The sequence below is a fragment of the Prosopis cineraria genome, unplaced genomic scaffold (genome assembly GCF_029017545.1).
Source record: "Prosopis cineraria cultivar Desert tree isolate PC_DT_omini unplaced genomic scaffold, ASM2901754v1 PC10, whole genome shotgun sequence".
Lineage (NCBI taxonomy): Eukaryota > Viridiplantae > Streptophyta > Magnoliopsida > Fabales > Fabaceae > Prosopis > Prosopis cineraria.
Window position 1 is genome coordinate 11,227,188 of NW_026555341.1, and position 26,167 is coordinate 11,253,354.

Here is a 26,167-nt window from a genome sequence, read left to right on the forward strand (position 1 = left end):
GACCTCAACAACATAGAGAATGATTACTGTGGGGCCACAGCTGAGGAGACCCTCAGAAAGTGGGCTCTTTGAGTCTGTCAAGCATCGGTTCAGTCGTAAAGAATCCCACTGCAGACCGCAATTATAAAATAAAATATTAGTAACAGGAAATTAGGGTTAATGAGTGTGAAGTCATTCCCATGCCAATCTTGACTCAAGTTCACTCGCAGTGACTCCTCCACTTGGAAGGTGAGATGCAAATTCATCCATACTGAAGAAGATTCTCTTTAGAAACATCACCTTGTTCTATATCAATATATCCAAGCCATTATCATTAGCATCAACCTACAATTAAAATTTCAAGTATTTAGACTATGATAGAGCTCAAGCAAAATGATTCCAAACCTAATTTTAGTTGAATTAGACTAGACATTGATAGCTTTACCACTTATGGCATCTTTCACATGTCTGATTACGAGATAAAAGTAAAAGCAAGGATAAAAACAGACTGACATGATTAAAGCAAACTACTTTGTCTAGAAGTCAAAAGTGACTTTTGACAATATTACTAGACAAATACATAAAAAGGCTGAGATGACCAAAAGCAGATTCGTTTCATGATTAATGCAAACTTTTATGACTACATCCTTAGTCATGTGACATATCAAGTTAAATGGCAAAAATACCATCAAGTTTTTTTATAGCACTCAATATCCTTCAATGAAGGAGAGTGTAAAACTATCAATAAATTTGCACTACTACAAAATACATATACTTAATGGTTTTTTGGAGCGCTTAAACAAAAAAACCCTTTGATAAGTCGGGCGAAACTTATTGGAGCGCTTTTCATAAAAAGCAACCCTATATGTTAGACATTTCGGAGCGCTTTTTATAAGAACACTCTTAAAATATATCATTAAAAAATTTAAAAAAATTCAAACCTTTAAGAGCGGTCTTTAAGTTGAGCACTCCTAAGCATTGCGGAAGGTTTGCCTTTTGGAGTGTTCTAGTAAAGAGCACTTGGAAAGGCCTGCAATTTTTTTAAAATACCTAATAGACGGCCCCATACCCTATCAATTTTAGTTTTTTTTTATTCAGTTTTCTTTTCTTCCCCCTCTCTCTCTCACGAAGTTGTCTATCTGCGTGACATCTTCATACATTCCTTCTTTGTTTGTGTAGTTTGCCACCATCTATTTGTGCTCCTGTTGCCTTCTGCATTTTCCTTCTATTCACTCACTGTTCTAAGGTGTCACGGATTTGTGTTTTGAAATCATGGATCTGCATCACCGTCGTCGCTATTTCTCTACCGGGGTCATCTGTCGCTGTGAAGAAGTGCTTAAAAAATGCTCTCCAACTCAAAGAAGCATTGTCTGTCATTGTGAAGTTGTCATCCAAGGTCGTCGATCACTCTACTCCAATCGCCGACTGTCATCCATCACTATGTGAAGCTGCCGAAAAAAACTCAAGGTATTTTTAATAATTAATGTTATAATAAATCCTCATATAAATTTTAGAATAATTTAGATATAAAAATATATTAATAATTTGTGATAGGAATTACTAAGAATTTGAAGTTGTTAACTTTATTAGCTTGAATATAGTATGAATTATGATGAATGGAAGTTTAATATTGTGGAGGACGATATCTGAACTTTTTAATTTTATTTATGAAATGTGTTTATTTTCTTTGAGATGTTTCACTTTTAGGGAAGATTATTGTTAAATTACAATTGATTGATAGCATTTAAATGCATTAATGTAACTAAATTTTTATTTGAATGAATTGATTTATTTAGTTTAAATGTATTGTGTTGTATGATTTGATTATTTGGGAGGTTCTTCCTTTAGGAAAAAATCTAAGTCATTGTTTCTTGAATTTTTATGACTATGTTAGTGATTTGGATCGTAAATGAATGTCGGCTAATCGACTATCTGAAGAATATTGGGATGGCGTGGATGAGTTTATTGAATTTGTATTTTGTCATAATTAAGAACCCTATAGAGTTACATGTCCTTGTTTATGTTGCTATGGAAAAAGAGTAAGGCCAATAAAATTGAAAGATCATTTGATATGTAATAGGATTGATCCAACTTATACTTGTTGGACCATGCATGGGGAAATAAGGAATAACATTAGTGATTACAGGGATAGTTTGAGCTACTCAGCAATTGCTCATGATAATGGGACATATGATGTTAATTGTCTTGATGTGATTGATATGATTGAAAAGGATCTTAGGGACTTTCTTGAAATGTTCTAGAAGTTGAAGAATGATGTTGATAAACTATTATACCCCAGTTGTAAGAAATTCACAAAACTATCGGTTGTTTTAAAATTGTACAACCTAAAAACTACTAATGGATGGAGTAATGAGAGTTTCACAAATTTCTTTGAACTCTTGTATGAGATGTTGCTAGAGTACAATGAGATTTTACCTAATATTATTAGGCCAAAAAAGTGTTCTATTATATTGGAATGAGCTATAAGAAGATACATGCATGTCCAAATGATTGTGTCCTGTTTTGGAAAGAGTATTCAACCTTATATAAGTGTCTAAAATGCAATGCCTTAAGGTACAAGATGAATGGATGTTTCCCAGTGAAGGTGTTATGGAATTTTCCAATCATACTAAGATTCAGACGCCTATACAGGATTGCAGAAGATGCTAAACATTTAACATGACATGCTAACGAGAGAATTAAGGATGGCAAGCTATGGCACCCTGCAGATTCTCTTCAATGAAAAAAGTTTGATCTTATGTACCCCAAGTTAGGGATTAAAGATATAAACCTTTGCCTTGCATTAGCCATTGACAAAATGAACCCTCATAGCATGCAAAGTAATACTTATAGTATATGGCCAGTGATTTTGATATTCTATAGCCTTTCTCCAGGTTTGTGCATGAAGCTCAAGTTTATGATACTGTCATTGTTAATTTATAGGCCCCAACAACTAAAAAATGATATAGATGTGTACTTAGCTCTATTGATTGAAGATATGAAGATATTATGGGAGACACTTGTGAAGGTTTATGACGGGTATAGAGAAGATTATTTCATCTTGTGAGTAATGTTGTTTGGTGCTTGACAACCTATTGAAATTAATGTCAATTTAGTGTATTTTCCTACACTTCATGGGCTAAATTAGATCAATTGTGAATATTTTAGATTAAATATAGGAAAATGAGCGTTATTCTAAATTGACATAGAAAATAGTTTATTGAAAATTTTGTAAAGATTCTGACTTTGATTTTTAACTTTAAAAGATATTGTCACATCCCAATTTAAATTTTAATAGTTAATTTAGGTTAATAGAAATTTTAAAAAATATTTAGAGGTAAGAAAATTAGTAGAAGATGATTATTAAATCTAACTTAGGATATAATTATAAATTTAAAATTAAAAAAATTAAAAAATAATAAAAAAATATTATTAAATTATATTATTATAATAATAAAAAGGAAAAGGTATTAAAAAAAAAGGGACGAAGAAGAAGAAGAAAGTTTGGCTTCCTCTTTCGACGTTCGTGCAATCATTGTATAAAATAATAATAAAAAAAAAAGAAGAAGAAGAAGAGAGAGGAAAGAAGGAATAATAAAAAAAATGTGGGACCCACTGAATTTTTTTATAAAAACTCACTTATTTTTTTCATTTCTTTATTCTTTCCTTCGTGCGTGAGCTAAGGCAGAGAGAGCGTCTGTAAGTCAAGTTCACCGGTGCTGGTTTTAAAATAAGAGTTTTTAATAGAATATTTAGGGTGTGATTTTAAGCTTTTCAAGACTAAGTAAGTATTCTAAAAAATTTTCTTAGTCATCCTTCCTCTTTAGTTTCTGATTTTATGGTGGTAGAAAATTTAGGATCTGAAATAGGGATGAATTTATGTTGAATAAATATGGTTTATAAGGTTGTTAGTAGTATAATAAATGTTTTAGAGTATAAATTTGTTGATGATCTTTGAATTTGTGGCTTATGGATCAAATTCTAAACTAGATCTGAAAATATATGTTAATTTATTGAAGTTTAGATGATTATTTGGGATGAGAAATGAATTATTATAGCTATAGGATTATGATTCTAAGCTAGAGATTTAATTTTTAATTTTGGATATTTTAGCTGCGAATTTATGAAATAAAAAGAAAATTTTGATAATAGAAATTAGTTTAGAAGTTGATTTTTAGATTATTAATGTTTATTGATGAGTAAAAGAGGAGTTAAAAATTTTACTTAATAGTATTAACTCTAGATTTGTATTAAGATTGAGATTAGAAATTATGTTATATTTTTAATTCTATTATTAGAATTATTTTATTAGTTTCAAAAATTGAAACTAATATTTATAAATAATATGTTATTTGTAGATTGTATTATTGGTGAAGATTGTGGTGGGAGAGAAATTGTAAGGAATAATTTATTGAAAAAGCCACGAGGTAACCATGCTTTTAATTTGTGATTAGTGTTACTTCATGTTAATTGGGTGATTATTGAAAAAATTATGAATTTTATATATTGTATAATTGTGCAATATTATTATGAATTTATTTAATTATTGTGGGAGGTGTTGGGAGACTTGCTATTGTTGTTGTATTTATGTACCACGTGGTATGCCCCTATTGGAGCTTAATAGGTGGCTTGTAAGGGCTCAGGCCAATCTACCTTTGGCTGGGTAATTTAGCACCGAGTGAGGGCTACGGCTCGAGGTTAATGGAGGGATATAAGGATGGTTGTTTGTGTGTATTGTAATATTTCTTATATTTGCTGGAATTATATTATTTTTAATTCTCACCTAATAAGCACATACTTAACTGTTTGTATACACTATCATAAATTAGCTTTAGTTACTGTGACTTTTGAGTCTCATTATGTGATTAACAATTTTCAGGAGAAGAGCCACGAGTGACACATGGAGGAGTCCCAGAGGCTTAATGGTTTAGATCTACTGTCTCTTTTGGATATTTAATTTATGATTTATAATGTGTTATATTGTCAATATTAGGGCTTTTTATTTATTGACAATTATATGAATATATAAGTGTAATCATGTCTTTCAAACTATTTCTATTTTTGGTATACTTTGGATGACTGTAATTTTAATATCTGATTTACTTTGAATTGGTTAAAATGGCATGATTATGAGGTCAAATAATTGGCTCGTATTGAAAATTGACTAAATTATTTATTTTACTTGTTGGGAGTATAAGGATGGACAAATGTGATTTAGCCTAATGGCATGTGGGAGGTAAAAATTTATCTGAAATGTTATATTGTGTGAGTTGAAGCCAATTATAAAATATTTTATATTGAAATTATTGATATAAAAATATGTTGGGTGGCTGTAACCCAACTATGGTTGAGTTAAATTATTTAAAAAAAAATTTGGTGTTACAGATCTCATAGCTATATTTACTATTTTAGGTGATTTATTTTATATGTTTTCAAGATATAAAGCCAAACGATGATTGAAGATGCATATGGAACGATAATAGCAGAAAAATGGGAGCCAAAATAGAAGATTAGAGACTTTTTGTCATGTGTCACGGTGCATGCACAGTGCACCGCGGCATGTGGCACAGGCGCACTGACAACATGCCGCAGCATAAATTCACATTTTGCCACATGCACCGTGGCACACTGACAATACGCCGCGGCATATGGCCTTAATTTTGCTGTGCATTTTGAGCTTTAGAACAAAAAATTAAGGTAGAAAAATCATAAACGCTCCTCTAGACCTCAGACCATGACTTAAAGAGATTATTTGAAGTTTGCTTTGCTAGGGTTTGTGGTTCTTAAAGGAGATTTGGCCAAGGATTGAAGATTTAAAGAGATTTAAGTGGATTTCCTTCGGTTTTTCTTCTTCTCTTCCTTTTCTCTCTTTGTTTCTGATATGGATGTTATATATTGTAACATTTATGACTCTTTTCTGAACATGAGTAGCTAGTCCTCTTGTTCTAGGATTATTTCAAACCTTTGTATGGATTAATACTTGAATATTTCTCTCTTTTGGTAGTTAATAATATATATGTATTTATTTTATCCTATGCTTAATGCTTTTAAGTGCTTAATCACCATTTATATTGTTTTGTTCATTTGAGTTCTGCTTGAGAGAGCTAATTTAGGTCTAAAACTTGAATAAAATAGTATTGGACTTGAAATTTACAAATATAAATGGATGGTTTTGTTGGTAAAATAAAGATATTTTATTAACCCTTTATAGTCATATTAAGATTGGTGCTTAAAATTTATTTTCGCTAATTATTTTCAAGAGGTTGTAAAATTTTAGCGTTTTCAAATATACTTGATATTGACTTGAGAAAACTTCTTCAAGTGAATTAGAATCTTAGACTAACACTTTTTTTCATTAAAAATATATTAGAGAGGAATTAATTTAAGTTTTATGAAATATAAAGGGGAGAGATAATCTTAGTTTCTTACCTCTATAAGTCAAAGTTTCAACAAGTTTTAATTACTTAAAAACCATTTTAATTAAATTTTCATTACTTTCACACACAAAAATACTCTTAATTTTGCTCAACCTATCTCAAAGCTTAATAGTGAATTTTAACCCTCATTTGCCTAAAATCCTTGTGGGAACGATAACTCTGGAATATTCTACACTTGTGACGATTCGTACACTTGTAGTAACGCTTGACGGTGAATAGTACCATAAATGATTTTCTTGCTCGTGGCTATTTCTTAGGATATAGTATCAAAAGGCAAGATGCATGCCTAGTTTGTGAGGAGCACGCTTGTTTAGTGCGATTGAAACATTATAGGAAAAACGTCTTCATTAGTCATTATCAATATTTACCACAAACACATCATTACTAGTAGTTGAAGAAGCCCTTCAATGGCCATTCGAAGAAAGGTAGAGTTCCTTTGCCATTACCCAGTAAGTAGCTCTTTGAAAAGGTTAAAGATTTAAATATCAAATTTGAAAAATTATTTACAGGTAAGGTTGTTAAGAATGGTTGGAAAAAGAAGTCATCTTCTTTGATCTACCATATTGGAAGACTTTAGATGTTAGGCATTTCTTTGACATGATGCCATCAAAAAGAATGTCTGTGACCATCTTGTTGGCATGTTACTCCACATTTCAGGAAAGAGCAAGGACGTACGGTATCAAGTTCTTTTGTTGTATGCAAATTTTTATGTTCAATAATATTATTTTTGGATTGATTTTAATATTACGATTAGTCATTTTTAAGAGATACACAAGAGTTAGTTTCAAAAAATTTAAATTATAAAAAAATAAAAAATACATATAGGAGTATTAGAACACTCTAGTAAAGGGCACATAAAGGAGCGTTTATGTAAAGAGCACTTTGATATGCCCCTACATATGAAGACCGTTCCCGTATGCTTATATATAGGAGTGCTCTTACGAAGAGCGCTCTAGTATATATGCACAAGGGAGCACTCTTTCTAGGAGCACTCCCTTATATGGAGGCATAAGGAGCACTCATATGAAGAACGCTCCCGTATGCCCATATGGTCATCTAAAGGGAGTGCTTTTCTTGACCAATATGAGAGTGCCTTTTATGAAGCACTCTAATAGGTCACCCCTATGGGAGCGCTTCCAAAAATAAGCGCTCCTATAAGATTTTTTTTGTACTAGTGTTGTTTTAACAGGTGCATTTTTCCTTATATCATTAAGAGTGGTAAATGTTCGTTTCTCTTATTGGATGAGTCCTACAATAATGCTAGGTGTCAACATCTAAAATCCATCATAGTTCACTTCCTTCTCATCTCCTTTTCTTTTTTTCATTCTCCATGTTGACCCTAATGCTCCTTTGCTCAAAGGCCATGCATGCAAGTCTTGTGGAGTAGAGTTCCAATTCGTCAACTATGGCATCCTACCAGTCTTCTTCCTCTTTAAACCCACCATTACAACCACCGTCATGATTGACCGCTCCCTTGAAGTCACTACTCAATGAAAAGGTCATAAAAATGAAACCACATTAATTGGCTACACCATCTGTGTGTGCTCCCCCTAATCAAGCTTTAACAATTTTACATGAAAATTCTAAAGCCCATATAGTTAAATAATTGTAAGTACAGGTACTAAGTATATGAGAAAGCAATTTGAATGAAATAATTAACTTGAGAGGGATTAGATATAATATGAGTAATGTGTATGGATAAATTTGGGGTGCTGGAGGTAACTTATAACTACAATATAGATATACAATGGGATGTCCTTGTGTGTTGATTCTATTAGGGATCCTATCATAGGATTTCTAGTTCACAAACATCCAAATTGAGCACATCATACTCACATGATCACGATAGAATATCAAGTATGAATTTAGAGATATAAGATTTATGTGATGGTAGTCTCATTAAATGCAAGAGGGAGATGTTAGAATTTGCATAAAATTCACCTTTGACGAGCCATTGGTGGGATATGACATAAATGTGGTAATGATGAATTGACCAAAATTTGAAATTAATTTGATTAATTTTTGATTGAATTCCAAATGGAGAAGTAATCCTCCACCATAATGGTGATTATTCCAATCAATTCATTCCTTCTATAATGAGGTGAATTATTATTGATTAAATTTCTTTTTTTGGAGGTGGCCTCTATTTACTATAAATAGAGATAGGTGGTTGGTGGTAATACACACCCCAAAGCAAATAATTTTTTAGTTTGTTTTTTGTCTCTCTTGCTCTTTTTAGTGCATTTGCTATGCACTATAATCTTATATTTTAATAGTCTAAACTCTTGTCCGTAGTCAAGAATCTACCTTGGATCTAGTCATACTCTGGTGACCCTACTCATTTATTTGGTTATTTTATTTATTTTATTTTAATATTCCTTTAGCAACAAATGAGAAGCGACGCTGCTTTTTGTTCAAAATTATTTTTAAAATTTGAGTTCAGCGTTATCAACATTTAAGTTATTAGTTGAACAGGATATGATGATACATTCTACAGAGCAAAAGTAAGAAAAGAGCAATGCTTGCTTCTCTGGATGAATTAACACAAAAGATGCCTTTGTTTCTTGAAATTGATCATCCATGCGCACAGAGTCACACTGCAGCTGCTCGCCAAGTGGTTGAGGTATTGAATGTGTTTACCTGTGGGGCTGGATTGTATTTTATATATAGTGGCGGGCAATGTGTTCCATTCCAATTTTGCAACATTTGAACCTACTAATATACATAAGCGACTTCTTATTATGACGCCTGGATCACACCTTTCGCCTAAGTACTGTGACTCCTAAATCTCTCTTCTCTCTTGTCTAATGATGCAGTCGATTCCTGAAGTTGATGACAGCATTCAAGATCTATCACACGCTTACAAGCCTTCAACAGATCTGGGGTCTGGATCCGAAACCGTTGTGGCACAGTGGAAAGTCCTCCAATTTGGCACAGGCACTTCCTCCCCATTTATAATCAAATGTGGAGCAAATTCAAATTCAGAACTGGTCATAAAAGCGGATTCTCGAGTTCAAGAACCGAGAGGTGGTGAGATCGTGAGGGTTGCACCTAGACCGTCAGTTTTGGAAAACTTGAGCTTGGAGGAAATGAAACAAGTATTTGCCGAATTACCTGAGGCTCTTAGCTTGCTTGCCTTAGCAAGGACCGCAGATGGAACCCGAGAACGGTATTCTAGACTTCACCGGACCTTGGTTATGAAGGTTCCATCCCTAAAGGATCTGTTAGAGAGCTTGAAAAGGGGGGTGTACTGAAAGATGTTAGAACATGACCCATAAAAGGGTAAGCTGATGATGAAATTATAGTTATTCTGCCTAGCGAGTGTCATTGTGTATTAGTGGTAGTTATTTCAGTTTTGGCTGGGAGTGTAATTAGGTCGGTGTTTGTATTTCTCAAGCAACCTGTAAATATGTTCACCTGATGCAAATATGTTTGAATGGAAATCAGGCACTCCATTGCTCCAGTTGAATATCAAAGATGATTTGATTGTCTGTACATGCTGGTTATTGCTGATGAACGCGTCAGCGTTCTCCCAATTTAATATATACATTCGTGAAATCTAGTGCATGAGTCATAATTACGTAGTGAATAGGAAAAAAGAAATTGAAGTTTTCAGGAGAAAATTAGTATTTCCCATCTTTTTGGGCATTTTAACGATAGTGTAGCAACTTTTTCGGGTGACCTTTTATCTTTGAAAAAAAAAAAAAAGATAGTGTTGTAACTTGTAACTTGCATTTGTATATCCGATGTTAAGTGAGAGTATTTGATTCAATATCATTGAAGACGTTTAAATTAACTGGAAGAATTGCGAACCGAATGTTGGTGACTTTTCTTGCATGATTATAGTGAACATATAAATAATAGAAAGTCAACTTTTTGGAAAGGTATAATTTGTTTGTTTAATTTTTTTTTTGACAAAGGTGAAATTATTCAAAATAATAAACTAATTTTTAATATCAAAGATATAAATACCTTTGTTTTAGGTCAAGAGAGTTTAATAATGAAAGATATTTTTAAAAGCACCAATATTGAACCTCTATAAAATACTACTTTTAAGTGTGATGCTAGAAAAGATAGTTCCTAAATTTTATATTATGAAACTGACCCTTAAATTAAAAAAAAGTAAATAAAATAGCAAAATAAATAGATATTATATATTGTTCTTTATATAATAATAAAAAAAAATTCTCTTTTCAATGCCAACCCAAAATGTTATGGAGCCGTTACATGGAAACAATGATGTGAGTGTTAATTTATAGCATGGGTTGTTTCAAACTCCATGCCAAGCCTCCTAGCATTTTGAATTATATTTTGGAACACTATGGGAAACAATCCAAGAACTTTTGTTTAATTAAAAGTCAAATTCTTTTTAGAAATTGAGGTTTAAATCTCGACTCACATTTAATTAAAAGTGTGTAAAGCGTGTCAGAAAACTCTATCATAAAAAGCTTAGTAAAATTGGTAGCTGTTAATTTTGTTTTGAAGTTATCATAAAATAGAAGGAGCAAGTATCATTTTTGTTTTAGTAAATAAAAAAAGAATATATTAATCATTCACTCTCTATAATTTTAACTTAATTATAATTTAATTTTTAAATTTTAATTCATTATAACTTTATTATTATTATTTTAACTCACTTATAACTCAATTCTTAAACTTTTTGTTTTACAATTCAATACCTATAATTATAATCACTTAAATATTATTTTCCATATTTTAAAAAGTAAAATTATAAAGATTAAAAATATTTTAAACTTTTAATATTTATAATAGTTAAAGATTAAAAGATTAAAATTATGTTAAACTAATATTTTAAAATATTAAACCTTATTAATCTTTATAAATATTAAAGGTTTAAAATATTTTTAATTTTTATTTTATTTTTTAAAATAGAGAGATTAATATTTAAGTAATTGAAATAATACAGATTAAATTATAAAATAAAAAAATTTAAAATCTAAGTTACAATTGAGTTAAAATAATACGAATTGAGTTATAATAAGTTAAAATTTAAAAATTAAGTTATTAGTGAACCAAAACATTAGGGGGCTGAATGATTAATTTTTGTCAAAAATAAAAATAAAGAGTATTAAATATAGACTGCTCAATTCAAATTTGAACAGTGCAGAGAGAAGGGAGAACGTGGTGGCGCTCCGTCGTGGAAAGCGAGGTCCCAGTACGTTTGGTGAGGATTGGTCATTAATGTAAAACTAAGAAGTTTGGAAAGAGCAGGAATATCGGAATGAAGTGTGAACAGTTTTTTTTTTTTTTGGGGGGAAAACTGTGAACAGTTGAAAACTAAAATGCCTGCCCCGAATGGCCCCTGGGAGGCCAAGGCTGGCCTGCCCCGGATGGCACCTGAGATGTTTCTTCTTCTTCCATAATCGACACGTGGCTCTCCCTTCACTCGTTGCCAGTCCAACTGTCCTCCCTCCTTTGCTTCCCGCGTCCCTTGGCGGATTTTGAGAGCCACCAAATCCAGAACGGCTTGTTGGACTCGGGTGGTCTGGAGCAGGGGCAAATTTGGTATCTGAATAATCATATACGATGTTATTATTATATTAATATTATATTAATAACTTGATAGTTTTCCCTCTCTTTTTTTTTTTGGTTTCTATCATCAGTCTAACCTATTAATTAAACTATAAAAATTATGATTTGTTAAATATTTTTATTTAAATTCTAACTTGGTTTTGATAACATTGCTTCATAACCCTTCTAATAAAATAAAACGTGATGCATCGTCACCCCCTTCTTGAGATGACAAGATTCATCATGCTGATTAGACCATCCAATCTCTAGGGGATGATGATGTCATTATTTAAAGACATTTTTTTAATAGTAACTTTAACATCAAATCTGTTTATAGAATTATGATTTTTTAAAAGAATTGTAATAATTATAATATTTGGATAAGGATTTAAAAGTGGCTTACTTACAAAAAAAATCAAATACTTTTTTTAAAAGGTTGCTTGGAATAAATTTTAATTCAAATCTACTTATATTGAAGGAAGTACTTCTCTTCAAAAAACTTGCTTTTTTGAATATAATTCTTTTAATTTTTCAATTCATATTCTACAAGATTGCATAGAAGCTCGTAATGTTTGGATTAAACTGGTGAAAGCTTCAAAACTTAATACTTTTTTCTCTCTTTTTGTGCAGGATGGGATAACTTGAAATGTGAAAGTTAAGGCAGAAAATCTTAACATAAGAAATGCCCTATGACGGAAGTTTTCGCTTAGGTTTGCTGGAATATTTGGAAGACCCATTGCAAAAAGATCTATTTCGAAGAAACCATTTAGAATGTCGATATTGCTTTATCTAGTAACTAGCAAATCTCCGATGACATGAGGCTTCAATCTAGAGTTAATCTCCTCAGTCGTAATTGCAAAAGATTATAAGCACAATGGACATCCCCAAAAACAGGTTGGATTTGCCTTGACATTGACGGGGTTGTCAATTCCATTGAAATTGCAACTTGTGGTGGAATCAGGATAATAAAGGCAATTGGATCAAGGAATTTTTCAAATACCTTGATTATCAACCAAGCACTATAGCAAAACTCTCGAGCATTTTAAAAAGATTTTAGCTTTGTTGAAATGCTCAGTTCAATAAAATCAACATATACTCTAATTCTGTGGAAGCTCTCTTGCTTATCCAATATAATTTTCTTGATAATCATTCTCCATTTAGTATTATCAATGAAGTCGAGAATTTAATTATAAAAGATTGAATTATTACCTTAAAATACACGTTTAAAGAAGTAAAGAGATGTGCGGAGATGCTCGTTTACTAAACTTTTCAAGAAAATCTTGATCTTAATATTTATAATCATTCGATATAAATTTTTTATGAAATTTGATATCACGTGATTTTATTCACTTTTGTCACAAATTTTTCGTATTTTTGTATTAAAAAAATAAAATAAATAAAACGTGACGCAAGCGTTGAAACTCTCCAACTCCGTCGTCCAGCTTCACCTGCCCATGCCTCCTACGCGCCTTCTGACTCCCTCTTCTGTTATACTATTTTTTAAGTTTTTGCCCCCAATGCTGTTGGAGTTGGAGCATTTCTCTTGTCCACGCCTGTCTGCTGTACAGGTAATTTTCTTGGAGACACAGATTATTATTACACTAGAAACTAATTCTATTTTTACAAACTGTTTTTTATTTTTTAAAAATAAAAATAATTTGCATAAACGTTTTGAATTTATTTAGTTTTGAAATTATTTTCATTTTTATTTTTAAAACATGTTATATTTGATTATTAAAAATACAATTAATTTAATTAATTTTTATTACAAACCATCATCATTAACCGTTTGTAATTTTAAAATTATTTTCAAATTAGCATAATTAATATATTTTCATATTATTTTGTTTTAAAAAATAATTCTAAATATTATATTGCAAAATAATTTTTTAAAATAAAAAATGGAAACAGTGACCTAATTTCCTGTGTTTTAGAAGACTTTTCACAAAATGGGAACCAACTTGATCTGCGCTATCCAACTCGGTTGCCGCTAGTCGGCATCCATATGTCGACCTTCCGCCTTGAGCTGGATCTCCATTCTCCACTGTTTGTCAATCCCAATTGGCATGCGGAAGATTTACCTTTTTTTAATAAAAAAAGAATAAAATATGTTCAAAAGGCAAGAAATAAAATGCAATGGCAATTTGCTTAGCTATTTAAATTTAAATTATTTAGTTATCACTTGGGTTGGGTGATTTAAATTAGATAATTAAAAATTATTTTAGTCTATATTATAACGAAATAAAAGTATCTAAACCCGTAAAAAATAAAACTATATTGTGTCTTTTAAATATAATCTATTTTATACCAAACACTACAAATATTTTCTATTAATATCAAAAATTAAAACAAAGTTCTGCAGGTCTGTGTGTCCGTCATTTTCTGCGCAATAAATACAATTTCTTCTTTAATTTAACGCGTACAAATATATGTTGGCATTATCAAATAAATTATTAGGTGGAGGCCTCATCAAATTGATACACTAGTGATTTCAAAAATGAAAAAATTGTCTATCTATAAAAAAAGAAGTTGTAATTGTGACGAGGGCAGTGCCTGAGGGGTACAATACAACGAGGTGGCCCTTTTGTTTTTGTTTTTGTTTTTTTTTTTTTTGTTTTGAATGAAAAATATAACACCAGCACTAAATAATTTAGTGAAAGACCCAGTGAATGGAAGGGCCCCACGAACGCGTGAAATTCGGAACGATATTTCCAAATCGCAGAGTCCGTAATCGCGTGAGATATTGGAGGGGTCCACTGCCAATGCCAGCTTCTACCTTCCTTCTTCGTCGCCCCGTATAAATTGCTTTCGCCGCTCCCATTTTTTCTCATCCCAATCGATTCTTTCCCTCTTCCGCACTTCGTAGCCGCCAGCATATGTCTCAGAGGCCTACCATTCCTCATTCTTCATCCATCGCTTGTGGCCTCCATTCTCATCTCCTGGTTTCCAGTGAGATGAACCCTAACTCCAACTGGTCTTTATAGTCTTTTCCTCTAAGCTGTTCTTTTTTCTTTCGCTCAAATCCCTATTCTTAATTTTCACCAGAATTTTCGCTCCTTTCGCTGACACCACCCCACATTCATTCTTTCAATTTTGCCCCAATAGATCTATTTTTTCGATTGCTTGCTCAGAAAATCCGTAATGGGTCTTAAAGGTTTTGTTGAAGGAGGCATAGCTTCCATTGTTGCCGGGTGCTCCACCCACCCTCTCGACCTCATCAAGGTTCGTATGCAGCTCCAGGGCGAGAACCCTGCTCCAAGACCCAACCCGGCGGTCCATAGTCTCCGACCTGCACTAGCCTTCCACCCTGGCTCGGTCCACCGGGTCGTGCCTCCGATGCCCCAGGCCGCCGCGGCACCTGCTCGTGTGGGTCCCATAGCCGTCGGCGTTCGCCTTGTCCAACAAGAAGGCGTGACTGCTCTTTTCTCCGGCGTCTCCGCCACCGTTCTCCGCCAGTGCCTCTACTCCACCACGCGCATGGGTCTTTACGAGGTGCTCAAGCAGAAATGGTCCGATCCCAACGCCAAGAGCACCATGCCGTTGTCTCGTAAAATCGGCGCCGGTCTGATCTCTGGTGCGGTCGGTGCCGCCATTGGAAATCCGGCCGATGTAGCCATGGTTCGAATGCAGGCCGACGGCCGGCTCCCGGTGGCTCAGCGCCGGAACTACACATCAGTGGTGGACGCAATCTCCCGAATGGCAAAACAAGAGGGAGTGACTAGCCTGTGGCGCGGGTCATCGCTTACGGTGAACCGTGCGATGCTGGTGACGGCATCGCAGCTGGCTACTTACGATCAGGTGAAGGAAGCGATACTGAAGAAGGGAGTTATGCGTGATGGGCTCGGAACCCACGTAACTGCTAGCTTCGCGGCGGGGTTTGTGGCGGCCGTAGCGTCGAATCCGGTCGATGTGATAAAGACGAGGGTAATGAACATGAAGGTGGAGCCGGGGGCAAAGCCGCCGTACTCCGGGGCGTTGGATTGTGCCCTGAAAACTGTGCGTGCCGAAGGTCCTATGGCACTGTACAAAGGTTTTATCCCAACGATTTCGAGGCAAGGACCCTTTACCGTGGTGCTCTTTGTGACGCTTGAACAGGTTCGCAAGTTGTTGAAGGATTTCTGAGCGAGGTAGCTGATGATGACGAAAAATCTTAGAACGCTTCAATTTTAATTCTTGTTATCCCTATTACTATTTTATGCTCTGTTTTCCTTTTATCCAGTATGTTAACGATCTCTCAGAAATGAAAATTGAGCTTTGTAACCCTTATGAATTATCAATAAGGAGTTTGAGGTACTAATGAATGGCGCTTGAATTGAGTAAGTCTTCTTGTATTGATTGATTCTTTTAAGCCAAGAAAGACAAGAGATGGCGAAGGTTCTTGCTTGGCTGAAGATTCTGCTTTAAAACGACGTAAATTGTGTTCTCTGCTTTTTGTTTTTGATAATTGTGTTCTGTGCGTTTCTTTTTCTTACTTTTCTGTCTTTTTTTAATGCTTAAAAACCACGTCAGCTGAGGTGGTCCCTTGAATCTCCCTCTATTTTTCTGATGATTCCGTTGAGTTTTAAGTTGCAAAGCACAAAGCAGCATGTTTCTTGATTTAGCATTTAACTTGACCGACAAGAATGATTTTATTATGTTACTCTGGTCTAAAAATGTAAGTGTTTTTTCACAACTATTTTTGTTTTAAAATATAAAAAACCTAATATATTTAAAAAAATATTTTTTTTATTTATTAGTCACGATATTTGTGTAAGTATAACTTTCACTCGTTTTGGATAACATTAGTAATTAGAATTAAAAACAAAAAATAATATATATTTTTATAAAAATGATAATTTTATTGGTGCATGAATTTTTGCCAAAAAGATAAAACTGTTTATATTTTAACTCAGGGAAGAGTGTGCATGAGTGTCGATAGAGGTGGTCAAATGGAGTAAAAGAAATATGGTAAACAATTTGGTTAACATCATTTTAATCTATTATTTTTCCCCAAAAATGTGAAATATCAAGGTTGTCAATTAGGGGACAGTCGGTCCTGACCGTCAAGGTTAAAGGGCTGGCCATACATGCTCCAATCCTATTTTTTTTTTATAATTTCAAAATCTAAAAAATTATATTTATAATTTTATAAATAGTTATTACACATAAGATTAAGAGCCCATTTGTTTCAGCTTAAAAATCACTTACTTTTTTTTAAAAAATCTATTTTATAAGTTTTTATGATACTTTTTTTTTCCATAAGTTTTTGTGATATTTGTTTAAACTTTTGAAAATAATCAAAATTTAAAAAATAGTATATTTTTTATTATTTTAATTTACTTTTAGTAGTTTTTTAAAATGATCTAATGCAGTAATTGAAAGAGAGGGTTTTAAAGAGGTAAATATGCGAAGATATCATAAAATTTTAAAATAATATAATAATAAATTATTTTTATAAAAGAGAAATTAAGAAAAATGTCATAAATTTTAAAAATAACTAACTAATAATCACTTTTTAACTATTGTAACGAAATGTAAAATAATGTTTGCTTTTTATAAAATCTCTACAAAAGAAATACATTTTTCATAAAACCCCTAAACTATATAAAAATCATTTATTTTTTAATTTTAAACCAACAGGTTCTAAGTTTAGTAAAATAAATTTAAGCCAATCCATACAATAACATATATGTAAAACTTAAATATTCAATTTCAATATTAAAGAGAAACATTAAAATTAATACTAATAAAAATTAATCTTTATTAGCACTATTAACTAAATTTGAGTAAATGATTGAAGGAGGAGGCATGAGTCTAGGTTTTCATTTATTTTATTTAGATACTTATCCTCTTATTTTTTTCAAATTGAAATTTAAAAAATAATAAAAGAATTTATAAGGGCCAATTTTTTTATTTTTATATTTAAAAGGGTCAATTCTCTTAAGCTCAAATTATTATTTTTTATTTTAAAATAGTGGCTTAATCTTAATTATTTATAGGTTTAAAATGATCAGTCCAACGGGCTTAGCCCTAGCTAACAGATACAAGGATATGTATAAGAAATAAGAGCAACTATAAAATAATATTACTTTTTTGTCGACAAAAATGATAAAATTTCTTCCAAACCACTCAAATGATCACTCCCTGGGGAGCGATGGATCCAATTTTCTTCAATCCATAAACGACCAATGCCAACCATGATCTAATATTTTATTCTATTTATTTTATAAGAAGTTAGCCTCTTCTTGCATGAATTACTGCTGTAAATTTTATATTAATATAAATATTAATAAGGTATTTTTATATAACACATATATATAATTATAAAATGTGTTTAAATTAGGAAAACATTTCAATTTAAAATAGACAATATATATATATATATATATATATATATAAAATTAAAAACGGCTTAGTTTGTTAGGAAAGTTGACCATCGAAATTAAATGACTTACTACTTGATTTAGTGAAAATATTAAAGATATTGATGACAGATTTTTTTGAATCTTTTTTATAATTATTTGTTAGATTTATAAAAATTTCATAATGTAAAAAACAAAAAAAAATCACGATTTAAAAATCATTTGAAACTAATCTTTCACCTTTACAACTGAGCTTCTTTTAAGAAAATATTTATCATAGTGTGCTTAAATATATATTTTTTTCAATATAAAATAAGCTAAGATTTAAAAGATTAATTAAAATTTAATATATTTTTTTAAATAATTTAAATTGCTATTCGGGTATTCAAATATATATGTGTTTGGGCTTGGAAAGGAAAGGAGAGGGGGGCAGGAAAAGTGCTTTATTTAGAGGCAAAAATATTGGAAGCCGCACTTTATTCTCAATCCATGTTATTGCTTGCATTTGCATTTTGTTTTTAAAAAAAATAAAAAATAAAAAACATTGAACCCAACACTCGAGTATATATGCTCACCTTAATATAACCAATAAATCGAATTGGTTTGCTCTCTTCCATTCCTGTCAAATACCACAATCTACAACCCTCGAATCTTTTCAGATACATGACCCAGCCAGGAAACCTTCTCTTTATATATATAGTGAAATTATGATATTGGTCACTTGGTGTTGGCTTAAACCTAAAAAATAGGGAGAATCTCAACCAAAGCATCCAAGAGGAATAATTGCACACAAGGCCAAATAAATCTCAAACTTGGCTGCATGTCGAAGGCCCTCAACTAAAATTAAATCTCATGGTTCAATTATTAAAATGTTATTGGTTCATCGATTTGACTTGTTTCTTGAATATTGAGAAGTCACGTTTGCATATTAACAAGTTATTTTTCGAATATTAAGAATTTAATTCCCATAATAAATAAGGTTGCTACCCAATTAAAGTTTGAATAACAATTATTTCCTTGCTTAATTACGCCACATGCAACGTCACCAAGTTTGGCTTCTTTTTTTCCCCTCTTTATCTTGGATCTAGAAGAATTAAATCTCTAACCGTAATAATTTATTTAAATAATGAGAGGTTTTATCATTCAGGACAAGTAAGTTGGTAACATTCAATTATACATATATATTGTCAAAACTAAATTCTAAACTACGTAATTTAGTTTTGAAAAAGTTGATTGATTCTTATTAACTCGTGAATTCATTTTCAATTGTACATATCATAGGACGTAAAGCTAACGTGGATGGTGGGCAATGAAATAATGAATACCACATACAAATTGTGGATGGAGGGTCCACATAGATAGAACATGATTGGAAACATTTGGATGTGAATGAATATGTTGAGGTTCCATGCAATATGTATGCACATGTATAAATAATAAAGGTTTGAATTGACTATATATCCAACACCCTCTGGAGTCCGGAGCCCAGGCACGTCACGTGTTCAATAACAGCCACACATTCACCACAAAATTTGAAGGAAAATAAAAAATAAAAAAAAGGCCTGAACCTAGTTTTTTTTTTAATACAATAAATTAAAATTATGACCTTCTTGGGTTTTCATTTTGTGTCTCGTTGCTTGATCTTTCCTTCTCTTGCCGTTTTCCTAAGAACGAGTAACGACATATCCACAGTCTAGAGTTTTTCTTTTTTCTTTTTTTTAAAAAAAAGAAAAACTATTTGTTATATGATATTATTGATTAACTTAAGGTAGCAGTTATATTTAAATTTTAGATTTAAAATTCTTATTTTAAATTTCATATTTAAAGTTTATATATTTAAAATTTTTTATTTGAATTGTTTAAAAATTTGAAATGAAAAATAGAGATGAGTTGGGATTGGAAAGAAAAATGAAAAATTAAAAATAATAAGTTTACTTCCATTTTTCAAACGATGAGAGATAAAAATGAGAGATGAGAAATGAATGAAAATTATTAAAACATTAATAATAAAAACACAAAAAGAATGATGAATTTAAAATAATTAGAATTTTAAATAATTAAAATATAAGTTATAATAAAAATAGATTTTTATAAATTATTGTATATTCAAATAAGGAATTTAATTTAAATTTAAATTTAAATCCAAATCTCTATTAATCCAAATATGTCCTAACTTTAAATTAGATTGAGCACCATACAGGAGATAAAACCATTTCAACATATTGCCTTTTCTTTTTCATAAAAACTTAGTCCAAACTTCACTTTAAAAGAATCAAGTTGTTTTTTCTCCGCTCAACTCAATGGTGTCTCAAAATTCTTATGCTAGTTAAGTAAGGAAGTTGAGGATACTGGTGGGAAAGAACTTAAACGGCATGCCAATCACAAAGTGAGCATTTTAATTGTACGTTGACGAGATCAGTTTAAGATGTCGGCAAAGGCTGTGCGGTCAAACTAGGATTAAGAAGAGAAGAAAAAGCACTAAGCATAAAATGAAGGCACTGACCTCAACAATATGGACATTGATTAGTACGGGGCCACAGCTGAGGAGACCCTCAGAAAGTGGGCTTTTTGAGTCTGTCAAACATTGGTTCAGTCGTAAAGAATCCCACTACACACCACAATCGTAAAATAAAATATATAAATAGTAAATTGGAGTTAATGAGGGTGAGGCATCCCAATGGCAGTCTTGATTCAAGTTCACTGGCTGTGACTCCTCCACTTGGAAGATGAGATGCAAATTTATCTATTCTGCAGAGGATTCTTTTGTTATAAACATCATCTTCTTCTGCACCTGACGCATTATCGATGATCTTAATTTACAATCAAAACTCAACTTCAAGTATTTGGATCATGATAGAGCTCAAATAAAATGGTGCCCATCTAATTCTGATTTGATTAGACTAGACATCAACACAGCTTTGTCACTTGTGGTGGTCTTATTCACAATTTTTAGTGAAATTGAATTGAGGGCTTTTCTACATACCTTAATTTTTTTTTTTTTAACGAATTCTACATACCTTAGCTACTATCTCAATATTGTAACAAAATTTATAAGTATTTTAGAAAACCTTGACCTTTGCTGGAATGACAACAATAAGGGAGTTAATTATTAGAGATTGAATTGTCACTTTCAAATATAAAGAGATGAACAAATGTGTAGATTGACATGCTTATCATGGTTAGACATTATGATTTTTGGTAGAACCGCCTATAGGATGCAATAACATTATTTTCTTTGACATGAATATTTTTTCCTTGTACAAATTTCTGTGGCTTTGTACTAAAAAAAAAAAAAAAAAGATCCCTCCACTTGAATGTGCTTAGTTTGGATTGAATTGGAAAATCTTTCTTTTGATCCTATTTATAAACCACTTCTAACATATTTTACTTGAATCAAGAAAAATTTTAATTCTCATTAATTCTATCTAAAAATTTAATAAGTTTACAACTTTACCTCTATTAAATATTATATACTTTAAAAATAAAATACTCTAGTATTTGATAATTTTTCCAATTTTAACGAGGGCAAAAGAGTAAAAATAGACATAAAAATCATAGAATTGTTTTGTAAATAAGATTAAAAAAATTACTTTCTTTTTATTCTATAAATAGAACTAGAGAAGTATAATACTTTCTCCAGTTTTTATTATAAAACACATTTTAAAAGAGATTGATGATCTTAATATATATCACTTGGTGAGGTATTAATTATATTTTTCTAAAATTACCCCTATTTAAATTGATTAAGTATGAAGAAAAGCGTAATGTTAACTTAATCTTTTTCATTTAAATATAATTAAAATTAGAAGTCTATCATTTTTCCAGATAATGTTAATGACGTAACAGTGATCAGAGATTCCTCATACTAGGAACTTAGGGAGTATACTTCTAATTTTTTTTATGAATTACTTTTCGTCTTTTCCAGTCATAATACAATAATGAACTCTTCCGATTCATCATAAAAGTAAACTCTTCATCTTCGTGCATCATGAACTAATTCTTGATACAAATTGGGATATAATTAATCTTGCTGCGAAGTCTTGTCTTTTATTTCTCTTTTAATAAACCATTTTATATTTTAATTTATTTATTATTTGTTGTGTCTTTGATTAAATTAGACGAACATTTTTTTTTTTTTTTATAACATCAGACGAACAATTGTTCACCTGGTTTTAGGTGCTTTGCCCTCTGAAAATCTTCCACTCAAGCAGTGCGTCTTTGTCCAGCCTGCCCATTTGTGTTTTTTGGTAAACTAACAAAACCCAAACCCAAAACAACAAAATGGGCCATATGTGTTTTAGGCCTAATCAAATGTTGCACGGATCTGGATTCGATGGGCGGAGAGCATAACGTTGTGGATTTGTCATTTGTGGACACTCGAATTTGCTAAAGACACTGTTCATTGTAAATCTGGAAGCGAGCTTTATTCATAACAGCTCACCAGGTTAGGCACCAGGCAGGCTTCTTGCTACAAATCTCGACACCTATGTGGCAAAAAAAAAAAAAAATTCTGTTAAAACTACTTGTGGCATTCATGAATATATTCTAAATAATGTATGATGCAGGAAAAAAATGTGTATAAATATTTTTTATTTCTAAGTATTATCCCTTTCTTGCATTTATAATTATCACCCGGCCTTCTTTAATTTCCATTTTCATTAGCCGCGAGTTAAAAGAAAAAAAAATTAAAAGGTAAAAATATTTTAAAAAGTTTTTGAAAAGAATACTGATTACTCTTATTTTTTAATTGAAGTAATTTTATTTTAAAATTAAAAAAAAAAAAGCAATTTTGTCCTGTGGTGAGTGTAACTATTTGTTGACTACTGAAACTTTTTTTGTGAGGTGACTTTTTGGAGGGGGAAAAAAATCCAGCTGTAATGTATTTGCCACGTGTCATTATCTTCATTTTCTCTGAAGCATTTCTTCTTCCTCCTCCAACTCTCTCTCGACCTTCTTCTCTCCATATCCTAGTTCCCTTCTTGCTCAGCGGAAAACTCAGGACTCAGAGCCTCATTATCTCCCTCCTCCTCCTCCTTCTGAAACGTAGAACGCAGAAGGGAAATTGAATGGCACTAGGGTTTGATGGGTTCAAATCAAAAGGCGATATGGTTCGGATTAATGACACTGGGGCTTGATGGGTTCATATTCCTGGCGACGGGTCTCTGTGAAAAAATAAAATTCAAGAGTTTGGCCTTTCCTTAAAAAATTAAATTTGGAAAGTTGAACCAGCGAGTTCGCACGAGTGACACCTTCCAGACCCAACTAGTTCTGATGATCTTCTTCCGCATCAGCTATTAAATCACTGTATGTATCGTTTTCTTTCGAGCACCTCACTGTAAAGTTCCTTTGCAGAGAAGGCTTGGACTTTTGCCCATCGTCTGATTTAATTGGATTTCTTGAGCGGTTGCTTTGGATGGTGGTAATAGAGAAGCCTTGATCGTCATAGTCAAATTTTGCATCCATTTTCTGGTCCAGAAACAGGCACACCACGGCACAACCATTGATCTTTGTAGTTGAATACTTCAGTTTCCACTCTCGAGCTGCATAATCCACCAGAATCCGTGCTGCTGATGACCACGATGGCGCTGAAGATACTGTCTAAACCATTTCTTCATTGCTTTACACATCCCAGTTCGTACGTCCTCCCGATCTGTGCTTTTCCTATGATTGGTTCCCGAGAAAGGGAAGGAGAAACGACATTGGAGAAAGAGGCTCAATAAATCCATTCTCTTTCTAAGCGTTCTGCTTTCTCTCTGTATATATGCAGCTCTGGTCATCTCTTTGTATGTATGGTTGATTCGATTGTTTCCACCTTTTTTTTAAATAGTGATTGTTTGAAGCTTTGATATTTATTGTTGTTTCATTGAATCTGGTTTGTTGCTTTTTGGGATGGTGGCTCCAAGTTCTTGTATTGGTTCTGGCTTTGATGAGGTTGGGAGATTGCTAGCTCCACTTTGTGTAGATGTTTCCTGTTCATTGCTTCATTTCTTTGAAATGTTGCTACTTGGTCATTAATCCAGGAAATCGATTGGTAGTGACGGTGAGTTAATTGTCTGTGGGACGGAAGGTACTGGATTTCTTTTTTTTTTTTTTGGGGTAATTTTTAAAAAACAATGCCAGGTGGCTTAAATCAAAAGGAATTATATCAACAAATGGTTACACTAACATTAGAAAAAAATTACTCTTTTTTTAAATTTTAAAAAAAATTATTGCAATTAAAAGATAAAGATATTTAATAATTTTTTAAAAAAATCTTAGGAATATATTTGCCCTTCTTAAAAAAAATATTGATTATTGAAAACAATTACAAGGTTTTTTCCTGGCATTTTCCATCTAAAAAAAAGGAAAAAGTTTTTCTTTTTAGTGAAATAGGAATCTATAGTCAACAAACCTCCGTAGATTTGACAGGTGTTTGGTGGAAACCTTCTTGTTCCTGAGATTCGTTCCCATGATTTCTAACAGAGGGTATATGTGTCATGGCTTTGGAATTCTCTTTTCTTGAACCGTGCCAGCCCTAGCTTGATCCCTCTCTTAATTTTTGCTAAGTTAGCCGAATCTCACAAGTAGGCAAAGAGACTAAGAGGAGCTAGATGTACAAGTAGAGAGTAGAGAGCTTGAGTGAATGAACTTGAGAGATCTATTGCTTTGCTTGAGTGGTTACAAATAAGGGGTGATGGGGTATTTATAGACCTCCCCCTTTCCCTAGAAAATTCCCACATTCTTAATGGACGGTTGGAATTGATTCGATCTAACGGTGTACATTCTATCTCTAGATATTTCTATAGAAATATCTACAAGGAATATCTTGATATTTATAAGGAGACTAATAGAATGTACAAGAGCAAGATATCCCTAGAATGATCTAGATGCTTCAAGTGCTTTCTACACTACCCTAGAGATATCTAGGTCTTTTGAGGTCATACCGGCGTATTCCAGAAGACTCTGGTGCCTTCTTGATTGTCCTGGATCGTTCCGGACGCTTCTAGAATATCTTAACCTCATGTAAATTCTAACTTTGTCACATTCTCCCCTACCTATTCGAGTGACGTCCTCATTATGGCATCATCTCTATAAGATCGAAGTAGTTCTTCAAATTGCCAAAGATCTCTTTGAGATTCCCATGTTGCTTCGCTCTCTGGCAATCCCTTCCACTTGATCAAGTATTGTGTGTCTGGTGGCACACCTCTTTTTCGCACAACTCGATGACTAAGTACTTCTTCAACTCCTTGATCATATGCCTTGGTGATGGTCGGTGGGGCACGTGATGATGTTCCTCGCGTTGGGTCATCCTAATCTTCGTGATAAGGTTTCAATATGCTAACATGGAAGACAGGATGAATCTTTAAATTAGTAGGGAGATCCAACTTATATGAGACTTTCCCTACCTTCTTGATTACCTTATAAGGACCTTCATATTTATGAATGAGGCCCTTGTGTACTGATCTGAAGGCTTTAAATTGTTGTGGGAGAAGTTTCACCATTACCATGTCCCTGACTTGGAATTCTATTGCACGCCTTCATTTGTCAGCAAACTTCTTCATCTTCTTAGCAGCTTTTACAAGGAATGATCTTGTTTCATCCGCCCGTTCTTGCCAGGACTTAGCCATGTTAAAAGCTCTAGGGCTCTTACCTTTATAGGAGGTTGCGAGGGCATGTGGGGTGATTGATTGTTGTCCCATTACAATTTCAAATGGGCTCTTTCCTGTCGCCTTACTCCTCTGTAGATTGTAGGAGAACTGAGCCACATCAAGTAACTTAACCCAATCCTTCTGATTGGCACTAACAAAGTGCCGCAAATAGCACTCAAGTAAAGCATTCACCCTCTCAGTTTGCCCATCTGTTTGAGGATGAAAGCTAGTTGAGAAGTGTAGCTCCGTC

The 26,167-nt window shown here is 32.5% G+C and overlaps 1 protein-coding gene across 1 annotated transcript; it reads left to right on the top strand.

The window, feature by feature from the left end:
* Positions 1 to 14,774: 14,774 nt before the first annotated feature.
* On the top strand, positions 14,775 to 16,268 carry LOC129322819 (mitochondrial uncoupling protein 5-like). The gene has a single exon (XM_054969226.1). The coding sequence runs from the start codon at positions 15,090 to 15,092 to the stop codon at positions 16,068 to 16,070; it is 981 nt and encodes a 326-aa protein (XP_054825201.1). The 5' UTR covers positions 14,775 to 15,089; the 3' UTR covers positions 16,071 to 16,268.
* Positions 16,269 to 26,167: the final 9,899 nt, after the last annotated feature.